Source organism: Lynx rufus, unplaced genomic scaffold (genome assembly GCF_022079265.1).
Source record: "Lynx rufus isolate CCGP_SWC_20201006 ecotype Redwood Valley unplaced genomic scaffold, mLynRuf1.p SCAF_1, whole genome shotgun sequence".
Taxonomy (NCBI): Eukaryota; Metazoa; Chordata; class Mammalia; order Carnivora; family Felidae; genus Lynx; species Lynx rufus.
Window position 1 is genome coordinate 118,856,404 of NW_025814823.1, and position 16,675 is coordinate 118,873,078.

General features: G+C 43.3%; 1 protein-coding gene across 2 annotated transcripts in view; it reads left to right on the forward strand.

Annotated features, from left to right (window-relative positions):
- ARHGAP26 (Rho GTPase activating protein 26) overlaps positions 1-16,675 on the forward strand; it is a 427,668-nt gene that overhangs the window by 330,539 nt on the left and 80,454 nt on the right. For both annotated transcript variants that reach the window (XM_047086326.1, XM_047086334.1), the window contains exon 19: positions 7,729-7,867. In XM_047086326.1, the coding sequence (XP_046942282.1) occupies positions 7,729-7,867 (139 nt within the window). The remainder of the gene's footprint in view (positions 1-7,728; positions 7,868-16,675) is intronic.

Genomic DNA, 16,675 nt, shown 5'->3' on the forward strand with positions numbered 1-16,675 from the left:
AAATCACTTGTTAAATCGTGAAATCATAGAGCTGACCATACTATTGTAAACTTGTGGCTTTATATATAAAAACAGTTTCAGAGTGTAACCTTTGACTTACAGCCCTTACTTAACACAAGGTATACACTAAGTCACATTTCAAAGGGGAAAGATTTTAAGTCTTGCTGCAAACTTGGTTTAAGGTAACAATCTGTTATGTAAAATGACCATTTCTGTATGGATGCAATCTTTGCCCAGCTCACAGCTGATCACTCTCAGCCTTAAAACATCAAGCAGGCCAATATGTAGGGTTATAGTGGCAGGTACCAATATTTATATGCTGCTAGTTAAGATAGTAAAGCAAAATGGTGAGTGCTGTCATTGTAAAATGCCCCAAAGCCTAGGGATTTTGCTACTTTAAATTTTTTTTTTGGAAGACTACATTGCCAATAACTTTAAAATTTTAGGTGTTTGGGAAGAGCAATCCTATCAAGGAAACAAACTGCTTTCTTCTTATATAGTTTTAGTTAAACATGAAATCTCTGGTTAATAACGTGTGTGTGTGTGTGTGTGTTACATCTTCCTATTAAATTCCAACCTATAATAGTAGGATTGGACCCACTCGTTCTGTGATGGTCCACAATATTTCTTATGGCTGTGACACTCAAAAGGGTTTTTGCACATGAAGAAGAATGTGCATGTGCGCATATGTGTCCGTGCACCACATGCTTTTATCAGTATTGCCCCTTTTAATGCCTGTCGATCTTTTATAAAAGAAATCATCATGATTCTTTTCCCCGGTTCATCAGTTTGCTTTGGAAGAGGTAGGAGGGTTGATCTTTACATTGTTAATTCTCAGAAATGCCCAAAGATGCCCCCTTTTAAAGTATGTTAACTTTGAATCTTACATGACAAGGAGAAGAGTTGGTAACCATGGATGGCCCCACTAAACACTAGGGTAAACACCATGGCCTAAGCAGTCTTGCATTCCCATTGGAATGGTAGTGTCTTTCAACGCATTTGTCTTGATTTGAGTTGATTTGGGCCCACCAAACTACCTTGATCTGCTTTTACCAAAATGTCAGTGGAATTGAAATCCATTGCACTGCTGTTGGGGTTTGCACACAAAATGTACATCAGTTAATAAAATACAATTGGCTTGAGCTGTTTTTGGCAACTGACAAGCATTTGGTAGTTTTATTTCATTTTCTTGATATTTCAAGCTGTTGTTGATATGCAACATTAATGATGATGATGGAGACTGGGAATTAGGGGAATTAATGGGAAATTAATCTTGTATCTTATGATCGTGGCTTTTTTTATGTGTTCATCAGGAATTTTCGTGACCTTTCCTTCCATTCATTCCTGAATATACTTTTTTTTGGTCCTATCCATGTTAGGTTTAAAAGTAAGCTAGATTTACTTGTATGCTGGGCTGGAATGCTTCCTTCACGGGCCTTTTTACTTTTCTTGAGTGTCAAGTGTGTGCACGTTAATCTTTAATCATGTGATAAGGTTGTGGATCTAAGCATGTATATTCCCTCCCAATAAGCCCCAGATAAACCAATCATTGTGTGAATGTGTAGCTCCTTTAATGTTGCTCAGATAAGGGTAGAGTTTTGTTATGTTTTCGTCTCTTCCTCTCTGTTGACAAAAAGAACAAGAAATAGAATCTTTTTTGAGATAGTGAAAACCCTAACATCCCATGGATTACCCGTGCCATCTACATATGCCCTCCGTTACTAAATGGAATTGGTTTCTTCTTGAAGGACTGTTAATAAAACTCCCAAACTACTTTCTAAATTGTTGATCTCTCTGCCAAAATGCTGATAGCAATAGGACATCGGACTTCCAATTGTCCTTAAAAACCCTCTCTGTAGCTGTAGCCTATGAATTTGGTTTCTTAACTGTTACTATAAATGAGCCCTATTACGACTTGCCTGGCTTTCCCATGGAAAGGCGCTGGGTTTATGGCTTCTCGGGCCCTAAGTGGCCTTGCTGCACTGTCTGTCCATGAGAGGGAGTGGGCAGTCTGCGAGCCCTGCTTGGTAGTTCCAGCCTTCCACTCCCAAAGCAGACAGTCCTCACGTTAAACAAGCCCAGATTTGTTGATCCTTTAATACTTGGAACTGATGAATTTGTGTCTCAGGAAAACATTCAGTCTCTTCTGTTTTGCTTTGTAATCCCCAGGCCTCTGTCATTGATTTATTGTCTGAGAGCTACTTTGCAGTTACAGACCAGGAACTCTTCATCATGACCTAATTTTCCTCCCATAAAAATCACAGCACATAATAAAGAGTGTACCCCACACATTTTAGGGAAGCTCCTAATCCTTGTAAATTACAGGAGCATGTATGAACGGGACCGGAAGAGGTGTAAAAATGTGTATGTGCCATGGCTAAAAACAAATTTAGCAAGTGTCAGTGGTCTACAGTGTCAAGATGGGCCTCTGGCAGGCAGGGGGGGCAGGCAGTGAAATTTGAGTTTTGTAGATGATGCGAAGGAAAAGAACAGGAAATTTTAACATTGCTGTAAGCAGTTAAGATCGATGTTTTGCAAAGAGCAGTAATTAAATTTGCACTTATAAATTAAATCCTTGTGTCCTGACTGCAAATAATTCATTGTTGAGTCTCCACTTATTTCCCTTCTTCCACTTTTTTATTGAATGCAGTAATATGTCTTGAACGCTGAGTGTCAAACCATGTTAGGTGTTTCAGTCTTCGCCACAGTCCCAGGAGTTTTTACAGATGAGGCATCTGAAGGTCAGAGAGTTACACAACTTGTTCAGAGTCCCAGAACTACTAGTAAGCAACTAAAGTCAGATCCATTGAACTGTAAAACTTGTATCCTTTTTGTTTTGTCCTCTGTCTCTCAAATTAATAATAGGTATAAAGACTACAGGTGGTTAAGATCCAGACAGTCGTGCTAAGTTTCCAGTCCAGCTACGTGCACATAGGTGACCTTGGACAAATCAGTTTCTCTTCACGGAGTCTTAGTTTCCTCGCATTCACTATGCCAAGAATAATAGTACCTTTCTTACAGAGTTATTCTGAGTAAAAATAATGAGATAATTTATGCAAATAACAGAGCATGATGGCCACTCAATACCTATTGGTTATTTTATTGTTATTTATACCACTACCATCTCTAGCCCGTTCTTTGCTAGGTTCTATGTGCTTAGTGCTTCATGTGCCTTAGCTTTTTAATAGCTCTGTGAGGCAGGCATAGGATCCTCCTTGTTTACACAAGAGAAACAGGCTCAGAGGGATTGAGGCTCTTGCCTGAGTTGAACCCAAGTCTGTCTAGCTCCCAAGCCTCTTTGCTTTCTACCCATATGACAAGTGTACATTCCTTTCCTGTGCTTTTTGTGGCCTTGTGACAGTGATGCTGATTATCAGTGTTGGTGAGGTCAGTGCAGCTGTAGGTGTTGCCCACTGAGTAAGCAGCAGAACCTGGACTCCACCTGGTTCTGTGTGACTGCAGAGCCCAAAGTGCCCTGACCACTCTCCTGACCACAGCTTAAGGAGAAACAGGAGCTTGGTATTTATGGGACTGCTAATTCCACTTGTAGGAAGCTTGAAATTGAGAATACTTGGAAGAGTATCCAGAGTTGTATTTTTATTTTACAGTTTTATTCCTCAGTAGCTTCCAGAAGGCTTATAGCCTTCCCAATAAGTTTTTTTTTTAATGATTATTTATTTTTGAGAGAGAAAGTGCAAGAATGGGGGAGAGGCAGAGGGCAAGGGGGACAGAGGATCGGAGCGGGCTCTGCACTGACAGCAGGGAGCCCAGTGCAGGGCTTGAACTGACAAACCCTGAGATCATGATCTCAGCCCAAGTCAGACACTCAACCAACAGAGCCACCCAAGCACCCCAGGTTTCTGAAAAACTTTCATTTCTAAGGCGTTCCTAACTAAGTCAGAATTAGTTTGTAAGTTTGGATAGAATTAACAGGCCACTTGGGGCACAAAATAAATCCCCGCCCCCCTTGTGTATTCATTTGGAAAGTCTCTGTGACATGAGTAGATTGTTCCGGCCACATGGTAGAGTTCCATAAATCCATTGTTCATAGGTGATGGGAACTCACCCTTCCATCATTCAGCAGTCATTTGTACACTGATTGTTCTGAACAGAACAAAGGAAACCTCGTTGGATTTTCTTGAAATTATCTCTTCCAAGCAAAATAGGATCGGAATAACCAACAAAACTGTGAAAAATTCAGATTCGCATCAGAATTCCAAATTGAGCTTTTGGCACAGAGACAAACTCTTGGCCTGGCTAGAAGGTGGCCAGACCATAAGCAGGCTTGAAACAGCTCGCATTTGTTCAAGTTTCAGAGTTAAATGAACAACAGTATTTTGGGGAATGATTTCCCATTCTCCTTAATGTAAGTTTGTATCCTCTGCACTGGTGGTCGTGAGGTCTCATTTACAGAGGTGCCCTTGCACTTCAGAAACACATGTAATCACAGTGGCGATAGTCTTGTGTCCGGCACTTTGCATTTTGGCGCATGAGAACAGCCCCATCAGAGCTCTTCAGCGGCCTGGGCCTGGCTCACATCGAGGCCCAGAGAGCTGGCCTTGGGGACTGTAGTTCTCACCCGAAATGGTGCTGGTTTCCCAAACAACTTTTCTTTGAAAGAAAGCTACCCGTGTGCAAGAATCAAATACTCTCCTATGTTCCCACATCTCTTCCTGCTTGGTGTGTATCAGCATTGCTTTGGAAGCAATTTTTCACGCATCTGCCGAAATCCACGGCCTTTCCTCACAACTCAAGTCGTCTTTGTTTCCCCAGCGTTTCCTACAGTTTTTAGGCAGGAGTACAACCACCACATTTTTGGTGACAGTTGAAATTAATATGCGTATACATTATCTCTGTGCCCATTATAGTTGCGCGAAGAGCTCCAAAGCTTGGAGGCCAGACGTAAGGGGGCGGAGGCCTCTCACTAAGTCTGAATTCATTTTCAGATGTTTTCAGCTATCGGGATGGCCGAGAGGGCTGTACTTGAGGCCAGAGGCAGAGGGGTGCTAAGAGGCACCATTACCTGTTGAAATCCGTGCTTGTGGGTCTGGGACATGGCTTCTATAGTGAAGAATGGCTGGAAAAGCTGAGCTGAAAGAATGAGACGGCTGAAGAAGTGGAGAGTGCAGATGGGAGAAGCCACAGCCGTAGATTCCGGTTCCCACCCCTCTCCTGCTTTGCTGTGCAGCAGGTCAGGAAATCTCTCCCGTGGCACGCTCACCCTGCTTTACATGCTGAATTGACCTGCGGCTTAGAGAGAGCTCACGTGAGTACCTAGCACAGCACCTGGCGTGCAGGCACGGATGATCACATACAGGAGCAAGGTTTACATGTCAGTGGTATTCGTGTGCCATGAGGTGCTCACCCGGGAGTAGGCTCATGGCTTAGTGTTGTTTTGGGAACACAGTAAAGGGGAGAAAGCCTCTTAGAGGCTGTGGTCCTTGAGCTCATTAAGAACCATGGTTTCTTTTTGCTTCCTTCGCAGATACTCAGGAGACTTGTACATATATATGCATAGCGCTGGTACTTATTTTTAGGGGTGCCAATTCCTCTGGAAGCCAGGACGTTTCTGTTGTTTTTGCTTTAAGTCCCCTTCTCTTCTTACCCCCTCGCCCCACTTGAACTCAGCTATGTTGTGATTCAGTTTATTTTGTTGAAAATTCAGTCCCCTAGGGAAAATATGATAATGCTGTTTTCAGACAGCTGTGTTTGGGAGCGAGACTGACTTAACCAGCTGGCTGGCATCATTGGAGCCCAAGGACTTGCCAGCCCATGGAGCGCAGCTGTCTTGGCTAAAATTCTCATCATTCTTATGACTTTGCTTTCTATATATCTGCTTCAGAGTTCTACTTTAAAATGTATGCACAAAGAAGAGAGGGCCATTAGTCTGTGGTGTGTCTAATGCCATCCATAGTTGAAGGAAGTGGGGTACCCCTACCTTTCTCTTGTTACTCATGATTGTTGAGAAAGAAGAAATCCAGAAGGAGGCTAGCTCCAGAGTGACAGATGATAATGAGTGGATCAATAAATATTGATATCTTAATACAGTGTGGTTGTCATATGACCATTAAGAATCACGTTTACCATTTTTTTTAATGTTTATTTATTTTTGAGAGGCAGAGATAGCACAAGCAGGGGAGGGGCAGAGAGGCGGGGAGACACAGAATCCAAAGCAGGCTCCAGGCTCCGAGCTGTCAGCACAGAGCCCGACCCGGGGCTCGAGCCCACGAACCATGAAATCATGACCTGAGCTTAAGTCGGATGCTTAACTGACTAAGGCGCACCAACCTATTTTTTAAACAAGGGAGAAACGTTGAAATATACTGTTAGATGTATGGGATACTAAAATATGTAGATTATATAATCCCAATTAGGGAAGATGTTCTTTTGACATTAAGTGAGATAACTCACACAAAGCACTTAACCTGGCACCTGGCATATGGCAGATGCCCAGTAAATCACAGCTACCGGATGCAAACTCTCCAGCCACGGGGAACACATTTACCTCGTGCAGTGCTAGACCCAGAGTCCTTGGTATGAAGTAAATGCTCGAAAGATCTTTCTTGATTGAATGAATTAGTGTGACTATTTTTATGTGTTTGAAAAGAAATCTAGAAAAACCGAGGGAGACAGCTTTCTGTGTTATCTGTGATTGTATCTATAGTTGTGGCAGTTTAACCTCTCTGCCTTGGCTCTTCATTATAAATGGTGAGGACAGTACCTGTTGCTCCAGATCATTGAGAATTGAGTGAGCCACATGTAAAACACATGCAGTGACTAATCCCCAGGGAACTGACATTACATGGCAGCTACGGTAATCATGGCAAGCACTGTATAAGTGTAGCTATTATCATAGTTCTATCAAACTTATATCTGTAAAAAGAGAAAAAATTGTCATGATTTTAGTCTATTGTTTTCTTCTTATTTTCCCTGGGACTTTTTTTTTTTTTTTAGTGAAAGCTTAAAAGAAAAAAGTTAATAAGAAAACTCACATGTTTGTAGTAGTTACCTTTAAGTAGTGGAATTGGAAAAGTTGTTCTCTTTTTTTTTCTTGATGCTTTTCTACATTTTCCAAATGTTAGTACTGGTTACATTTGTCATCAACCTTCCCCGCCGCCCCCCCCCCCCCCGCCTTTTAAATAAGAAAACACTCAGCATCAAAGATGATGCACAGCTCCTGAACTAGAAAGCAGGCTCCATCTAAGGATGACAGAGGACCCAGAACTGGTGCCCTGCTCTGGACTTCTTCTTGGAATGTTATTTAAATGCATGTTTCACATTCTAAGAAAGTTGTGAAGCAGTCGTTAAGAACTGGTCAATAGAACCAGTGAGGAAAAGTAAAGGGGTTTTGATTAATTGGTTCTGGACAAAAGGTAGTCAGAAAGCTCAAAGCCTTGGTAATAGACCATGGCTTATATTTAGCACAATACATTCCCATTTCTCCTGGAAAGAACAACCGACAGAACATCAGAGGAAGTGACAGCAGAAGGGGCTAGAAATGGAAGGAAATAGTCCCCAATATCCAGGATATGCTTCTGAAAGAAAACGTTTAATATCATTTCTGAGAGACGTTTCAAGTGAAATCCTGAGCAAATGCTGGTGGTCTTTTCGGGTCTTTTTCTTGCTGATTCTTTCATACCACCAAGCTTTCGGTTGTGCTGGTCGGGGCCTGTGCTTGCTCCCCCACTCACAGCAGCGTGTGACCCTTTTGTGAAACTTTACTTGCAGATATTCAACACCGTGCCTGATATGCCTCTCACCAATGCCCAGCTGCACCTGTCCCGGAAGAAGAGCAGTGACTCCAAGCCCCCTTCCTGCAGCGAAAGGCCCCTGACGCTCTTCCACACCATGCAGTCAGCAGAGAAACGTGAGTCTCCTGCTCAGGGCCAGCAAGGTGCTCACGAGACGGCCCGTGCCACCTTCCACCTGCTCAGGGTGCACACCTCCGGCCTCTCTCTGTGGGTGCCTCCCCTGCGTGTCCTTGAGGATGGTGTATGGCGGTGCCCTCGCAAGTTTCATTGCTGAGTAAGCCTGGTAGGACAGGAAGTAGTGTTAGGAGAATGAAAGACAAGGGCCACTTGCTGTTCAGGATTCTCTTTCCAGATCTCCTTTGGGCGAACAGCTGAGCATTGTTTCTTCCTGCTACACAGTAAGAGCTCAGCTCCGGCGTTACTGCCTTGGCCCCTTTTTTGTTAGCGGCTTCCACAGAACCAGTTTCCTTTTCTCAGTTTGTAATTAAATGCTTATTAGTGCAAGTCACATGCCCTACTGGACTATGACTCTGAGGGCTGGCCCTTGCTTTGCTCATCCTTCTGCTCCACCTCACAGGGCCTGGCATGGAGCAGACACTTAATATATGTGTGAACTTAATTAATGAATTAATTAGAGAATAATGCCCTCTGTTCCAAGCAGTAGAGTGTTATCACCTCCGTTTGACTGAATCCTCTTTTCATGTCAGAACTGAGTTCTTTGCAGTTATCAGGCCACTGGGCCCTAAAATATCCAGGCTTATTTGAGCTTCTGTAATAAGAGAGCTGGGTGGTGGTGAGGGCTCCAGCTCTGCCTGGAGTCCCATAAGACCTGGGTTTTTGTGCCAGCAGCAATGCACGGGCAAGCCTTTTACCTTCTTGCAGCCTCCGTTTGCTCATCTGTGTAGTAGGGATAACAGTGCCTATCTTAAAGGGATTTGTTAAGGATTAAATGCAATTTTGCATTTAAGCATCTGGCACAAGTCCTAGACTTGGCAAGGACTGAGAGCTGCCACTATTATTACTAGTTATTGTTTAATCACGTGCAAATACCAAGGCTAATTCTTTCATGCAACTGACGCTTAGACGAGGCCTGCAAGGGACTGGGAGTATACAAATAGGACCTTGTTTTTAAAGTGCTCACAGATGAGTGAGGGGAATAGACAAGTGAATGGATCATGTAGGTCACCGCAGTAAGCACCTTCAGAGAGAGATACCCATTCACAGAGGCTGTGGAACATGTGACAGTTGAGAGCATGCACTGGCACCGGACTGCTTGGCTGCTAGCTCTGAGTCTGCCGCTCTCTGGCTGTGCACGATGTGGGCAAGTTAACTTGCATCTCGGGGCCTTGGGCTTCTCTTCTGGAAGACAGGGATACTAGTTTCTGCCTCACAGAGTTGTTGTGCGGATTAAAGCACTTCACACGGCACCTGGTGCACAATAAGCGCATTTACTGGGGCGGGGGGGGGGGTGGAGGGGCGGAGGTGGTGGTGTTATTGTTGCTGTTGTTGCCTTTATGAAGTACAGTAAAGGCACAGATCAGAAGAATCAGCCACTTGGCTTCGAAAAGGAGAGAAAATCCATATCTGGATTGGCATCTTCTTCTTCCTTATGAAAAAGCATTTCTTATCCCCTGTATTTCAGAAGTTATCATTCTGAAAACAAATCTCCGCTGCCCCCAGAGCGTCACTGCATTTAAAGATGTCATACTATCCCATAAAATGGCTGGACCTTGGTGACTTTAGCACCCTTTGGGTTGTTTCAGATGTTTAGCTTTCATGAGTAAAGCCCCTGTTAATCTTTGTAGCTAAATCTGTTCATATACATGATCATTTCGTTAGGATAAATCCTGGAAGAATTTCTAGGTGAAAGGATTTGTATACTTTTGGGGTTTTGACCCCAGTGGGGTTGAGTTCTCTTCAAACAATAGCCCGTGTTGCTCTTAAATGCCTGGCTTCGGTCCTTCTCACTTCGGTCTGCACATGGCCTGGGCCCCTCTGAGTGTAGTAGGGAACACTTGGAACAGGACTGGTCTCACCCATATCTGCCATGAACAGGGCATTAGGCTGTGGAGGGGTGTGTTCCTCAGGTGTCCAGGAGAGTGACAGTCACCTCGTTTTGTACTAAGCAATGAGCAGTGTAGGTTAGGATGGAAGCAGAAGCAGCTTGGAAGCAGGTCTACAAGCGTACTCTGGGAGCATGTAAGGAAGAAGATGGAGATGAGGAGAAAATCAATTAGATCCTGACTCAAGATTAATTTTTATCACACGAGCCAGAGGATGAAAGTTAAGGATGTGTGAAAACAGGTGCATCTAAGCCGCAGACCGAGCTGTCATGTCCCTGTCTGCACCGTGGATGGAAGCATGGAAGACGGGAAGACAGTGAAGCAGCTTATCTTTCCTCCAAATGTTAGGAAATGCGCCCTGGAAACAGGACTGGAACTTCCATACACTCAAATATTTCAGGGGCACTTAGCTTTCTTCCCTGTCTTGGAGAAGAAACATTTCCATTGAAAAGAATGCGGGTGTGCATATATTCATAGACTTCTTATGGTTTGTTTTGGAAATGGCTTTTTTCTTGAGAAACTAGAAATGACATCCACGCTGGCTTGGAAAGTGCCATAGGAGGGGTTGAGTGAGTTGATGCTGGAAGGGAAGACTGGCCAGGAGCTGGAAGGTTTTGTGAGCACCCCTCACTGTTAGATGAGCAGGTGACAGGGCACTGTCTTGCTTGCACACAACTTACCCTTCCCTTTGTCTATCTGTGGATAAAGATAGAAGGCTACTTTATCAAAGCACTTCGCTGAATTTACTCTGTAGAATTAAAGTACAAATAAATACTGCAGGTAATTGGTGAGGGAAAATTTGTGTATTTCCATATGGTGATGTTTTTCAGTTTAAGGAACTTTGGCTACTTAGTCACTTCCCAAACTCGAGTCATTTGCATAGACCTTCATTTACTCTTTGGCCCTCAACCACATAATTCATATGCTTTTGCTTGAATACATTTCTTTAAATTGATCTTAAAGCCTCTGCCTTCTTTACATGGCTTCATCCTACTTAGTAAAATCTCTAAAAATGTGAATTTGATGGTCTCACTGTTTTACTTTCTAATATACATTAAACATGTAACCATTAAAATAAAGATAAAGATTTCTTACTTCTCACCTGTGAAATTTGTACTACGGTTTGGAGTCCACAGATAGTACTTTGAATTTTTGAGTGACTCCTTTCCTTTCTCTTAATGTAAATATGTGAACTCAAGTTTGTTTTGACTAGAATTGGGTTCTGATACTGTCATTTGGCTGTTCTGTCACTGGGGGTGTGCACTCTTCACCTGTTACTTCCATGCTGTGCACTTTCAGTTCCTGTGACACCTGTCCAGCTTTGGTGTGACCTTACCTTTCTTCAGGTTCTGGCCACAGAGCAAAACCTTGTTACAGGGATTGCTCTTGTGTGGACACACAAGCACATCTTCACATAACCCTTCTGTACTTTGATTTTTGGCAGATGATGTTTTTCAGAACCCCATTTCCTCTTACTTCCTCCTGAGCTCAGTTACACTTTTCTCCTCACTGATGTCCTTGCACTTGAGAATTTTCTCTGTATTCCATTGGTTAGCCCTCTCTTCAGTCCCTGTTGAGATGTTTAATGGGCCTAAAACTCCTAGCGTAGCTCACTTGGATGCTTCCTTTGAGAGGTTCCAGTTGTTGATTGTCAGTGCACATTTTTCTCTCCCCTCTCTGCATTGCCCCCACTCTGTGCAGAAGACGTTTGTCTTAGACGCAAATCTCTGCCAGTGCTCTTGGCCTCAGGTTGCAGGTTGTCTCCCTTTTCCTGGAGAGCAAGGTCCTGAGAGTCATCTTGGGAGTTCATAGGCTCAATCCTCTCTCTTTGTACTTCAGGCTCCTGGAAGCATGTGGCATATTAGCTGATGCTCCTGGATATGGGTCTTGTTTTCCAGAAGGAGTTTCTTCTTCTGTGGAAATAGACCATTTGTGTCCCATGCACCTCCATAAGATTCTTCAGCTTTAATCTTATGGGTATTAGTGGAATCTTCTCCCAACAGCATTTCCCCTTTCCCTAAAGGTAGAGATCTCTTTACGCTAACCTGTTCTCTTCCCAGAATGAGGAGTTGGGTGCTTTCTCCTGCTCTCTTTTGGGTAGCGACTTTGGTCAGCTCCAAGGCAGCACATGACTCCTCGTAGACAATCAATGTGTGGTGGAAGTGGGACTAGGAATGAAATGGGAACAGTCTCTGAGACTAAAACTTTGTGGAAGGGCACCTGGGTGGTCAGTAAGTTGAGCATCCGACTTCAGCTCAGGTCATGATCTCAGGGTTCATGGGTTCAATCCCCTCATCGGGCTCTGCACTCACAGTGCCGAGCCTGCTTCAAATTCCCTGCCTCTCTCTCTCTCTCTCTCTCCCTGCCCCTTCCCCATTTTCTCTCCCTCTCCCAAAAAATAAACAAAAATTAAAAAAAAAAAACTTTGCAGAAAAGAAGAAAAGGGATTGATGGGGAAAAACAGGATTTAGAAACATAGCAACAAATACAAGCCACTGAATATTGTTAGTGAAGAGGGACCAGAAATCCAAGTTGTATGTAGGTGGTCAAGGAATGCTTCCTGAAAGGTGGAATTCCGAGTAAGATGCTAAAGGAAATGAGTCATAGTCTCGCACAAAGGACAGAAGGGTGGCTGTGATGCTCTGCACAGGGAACAGGGAATAGTCTTTCTGTAAGTAGCAGAGGGTAGCTCTTGTCTCTCGGACTGAGGATTGTGGAAAGATATGTTCCCAAATTGAACTTACAAAACATTCTCCCACAGAAATCAGATTTTTCGTTAATGTATGTTTAATATATATACATACATATATGGCTCTTTAATTTATCAAGTGGTTTCTCATGCGAAGCACTGTGCATAGCAACACCTCACTTAATCTCCAACATTACACAGGTACTGTCCGCGTTTGGGACAATGGAGGAAGATAAAACTTATATTAAATAATGTACTCAGGATCACACAGCAACAAAATAGGTTTGGATCCAGTTGTTGAGACCTCAGAGCTACACTATTAGCCAGTGATGATTCTGCCTTCTGGTTTCAACTTGGGGGGTTGTTCTTAAAGAGATGTGGTTCTGTGTGTTTTGTGACCTAGCCTGCAAACCCCTTAATTCTAAGGGGCAGTATTTCCAGTTCTGCTTATGAACCCGGAGTCTACATTTCCCTTAAGGGAGAGATCTGCCTGTACAGAGCTGGGGGTGGGGTGGGAGTGGAAGGCTGGTGTGGAAGGATAAACAATGCATTTGATGAAGAACCTTGAGACCAAGTTGGATCTGAACCTCATTCAGTAACAACAACAATCAAAGTTAAAATTATTATGCCTCACCCAACATGCCAGACAGCCTGCTAAGTGCATCAGTATCTTACTTCCTTCTCACAACTGACCGTCACCCAGTGAGGCAGGTCCCCCCTATCCACACTTCACAGACAAGTAAACTGACGCTCCAGAGGTTAAGTAGTCAACACAGTTGGTAAAGCACTGAGGAGGAATTTGTACCCAGGTGATGTCCCTTCCCCATGCCAGGTTGTCTCCAAAAGGGTGCCTCTGTCAGTTCTTCAGCCACGGAAGTGAAAGTCTTTCTAGTCTGAATTACAGAAGCAGTAAAAGCCATCTGTCCTAGCATCTAGCGGTGCCATGGGGGCACTTGGACCATCTTAAATGGATTCCTCAATATGCATACCAGCAGGCAGCAGCCCCTCTAGATCTCGTACCAACTATGCAGAGAGCAGGATGTGTTCAGCAGGACCTTTCATTTGCTGGGCCAAGGTAGTCACTATGATTTGTGATCACAGAACACATGCATCAAGGTTTTCACAACTGTGCTGGCAAATGAATGGTATCAAAGGAGATGACTGTTTAATCTGTAAGGTGCCCCACGGATAACATCCTGCTGCAGAGATCAGAGTGCTATCTCCAGGTGAAAGGTACTGACATAGAAGCTGTACTTTTGCTGGACAAGTGTAGAAGGGGGAGCCAGAAGGATTAGAGGGAACCAGCAACCAGATCTACTGCCTTTTAAAGTTCTTCCAAGAGATTATGAGGTGACATTTATCACTGATTTTTGTCTCAGATTTTTAGTGCTTACACCAAGGTGTTGAAACCTGTTTCTTGGAACAGTGGTTCTTAGACTTGGTGTACATTGGACTTGTGTAAGGAGCTTGTTAAAAATACGGATGCCTGGTCTCCTCCCAGGTACGTTCTGAATCAGGAGATCGTGACTAGAGCCCAGGCATTGGTATTTTTTAAAGCACTCTGGTGATGCTGATGCCAGCTGAAGTGAGAGAGGCACACACCTGGGGGAAGGAGGGACAGTCAAGGCTGCTCATTTCTGTCCCTCCCAGCGCATCTCTTTGACTCTCTGTTGAGGTTTGTGACAGCCTGGTGTGGTGGTTGAAAGCAGGGGTTCTCCAGTCACACTGCATTGTTTCAGGCCATCCCTGTGACCTAGCAGCTCTGAGACCTAGAGTGCATTAGTTTCCCTTTCTGAACCTCCATTTGCTCATCTGCAAAATCGATCACTAATAATAGCTTCCTTGGAGGGCAGTTACCATGATTAAGTGAACCAGTGCAGGTGCATGTAAAGTACTTGACACTGGGCCTAGAACGTAGTAAGCACCTAATAAATGTTAGTTACAATTGTGATGATTATCATCAGACTATAGTTTTACGTTACATTTGACTGAGGAAATACTCCCTCTGTGGATCTTGCAGATTCCAAAGGAGAGGCCCATATGTGAGAGTAATGCAGAGTCACCCTGGCCCCAGAGAGAGCTATTCTGGTGCTTGAATTCACATATATCAGCAGCTAGGATGAGTTGTGTAGCATTGGTGGGTCTGGGGAGTGAGAATAGATTCTTGGGCTTTGTTTTACATGGATCACCCTAACATTCCTGCTGGAATTATAGCTCTCATTAATTCTCTTAGCTAATATAATTCATTTTGGACCCTTTCCCAGACAGACCCAGTGAGAGGTTAAGAATTCAGCTCATATACTTCTCATTTGTGTCTTCCTGGTTGAAAAATAACTGGGAATTCATAGTATTCAAAGGCTTATCGCATAATGTCTTTCTCCCAGCACTCCAAGCTGCGGCTTGTGCGTTTTCTCAGGTTGCCTCTGCAGATCCTGGGTGCTCTGGCCACACGTGTTTGTATTGGCAGGTGATGTGTTTATCCACATGGATTCCTACTGTCACACAGACTGTAAGGTGTAACGTGGCTCTTGGCTTCATTATGCATGATGACCACGTGTGACTGAAAACCACATAGTTGATGTGGCCATTTAAAACAATGATGCCCCGGAAAGCTAATGGCAAGCAAAAAGCTCAAAGTAGATCATTAAATGAAAAACAGCATGTTACAGGCTTCTGTCTCTGGCTTTATCACTAAGTGAACAAAGCAAGTAACTCATCCGTAGTTACGATGCTATACTGTTTTGTTAGAAGTATATATGCGTATGTTTCTATGTATAGAAAATTTGGACATTGACATACCAAAATCAGTATGGAATATTTGCATGCTTTTCTGTACTTTAGAAGTTGGAGAGGAATGCATCTTTATTATGTATTGACTAATTTTTACATCATTAAAAACAAACTACCTATTCACACATTTTTTTTACTATCCCAAGCCCATTTTTCAATGAGTCATGGTATAAAAATAAATATTATCATTTTCTGTTTGCTAAACATTAATAATATAAGCATTCTGTAGTGGATTCCCTCACTTATCAGGGAACCAGAGATTAAATGAAGAATGTCCCTACTCCAAAGCAAGTGCTCAGCTGGGGGGGGGGGCGGTGGGGAAAGGCTTTGTTGTACATAGTAGATTATCTGTTTAACTCTGATCCTTCAACCCCCGGTTCAGCCGTATGTAGACGTTCGTTCCTACATTGTGGTTTTGGAAATGGTGTTGTTTCGGGGGTGGGCTTCCCCATGTGCCTGCAAGCCTCTTTCCTGTGAATCATTTCAATCCTGGGCCAGCTGCAGTGATTCCCCCATTCTCTCGTGAAATCCAGTTTTATTGGCATTTTTTCCTTTTGCAGAGAAAAGGGTTATTATGAGCGCCATGACTAGGAAATAAGTCGGTCACTCTACATAGGACCAAAATTGGTAGTTTTTGCTGAGGACAACCTGCCAAAAGTTGTAATAGCATGTACTATGTCCTATGGTCAGAACAACAGATCGACCACATTTTGTACTTATCAATACGCTATTTAGTCCCTCACTGCCCAAACTGCTTTTTAGGTCTGTTTTTTGAAACATTGCCCAAAATGTTATGTGCCCAAACACATTGCTCAGACTGCTTTTTCAGATTATTTTTGTCATAGGGACTGACACTGGGTCAACATGAAATCATACCACCTCAGATTTTAGTGTGGCTTGGCACGCCACTGTTACCAGGAAGAAAAACTACAAGGGAAAAAATATTGCTTCAGAAAGTCTGATTCTAAGCTTCTCATGTACTTGGGTGTTTCCCAGAGATAAAAAACTCAGAAATTACTGTGCACTCATCATTTTTTATTGCAAAATTCATTAAGCTGCCATACTGTTATCATCCTATCTTGTCAAGATGATGCATTGCAGACTTCATTGCAAAACTTTAATAAGCAGGAGAAAGTACACCTCTCTCCCTGCCACAGCAAGGGAAAGCCTCTGGGTATATTGCTTTTGTCTTAGTATTTTTTGTCTCAAGTCTGTGTCTTTGCAGAACTCCCGTCAGTCTGGTAACTCCCTTCCCTCCTTGTTTGATCGTGTACACAGCGTGTTCCCTCCTTTGGGCTATGGGCATCATGAGATGCTCTTAAAGAACTTTTCTCTCCCCTCTTTTGACATCTAGGTCTCAGACATCACGGAAAGATGATGTT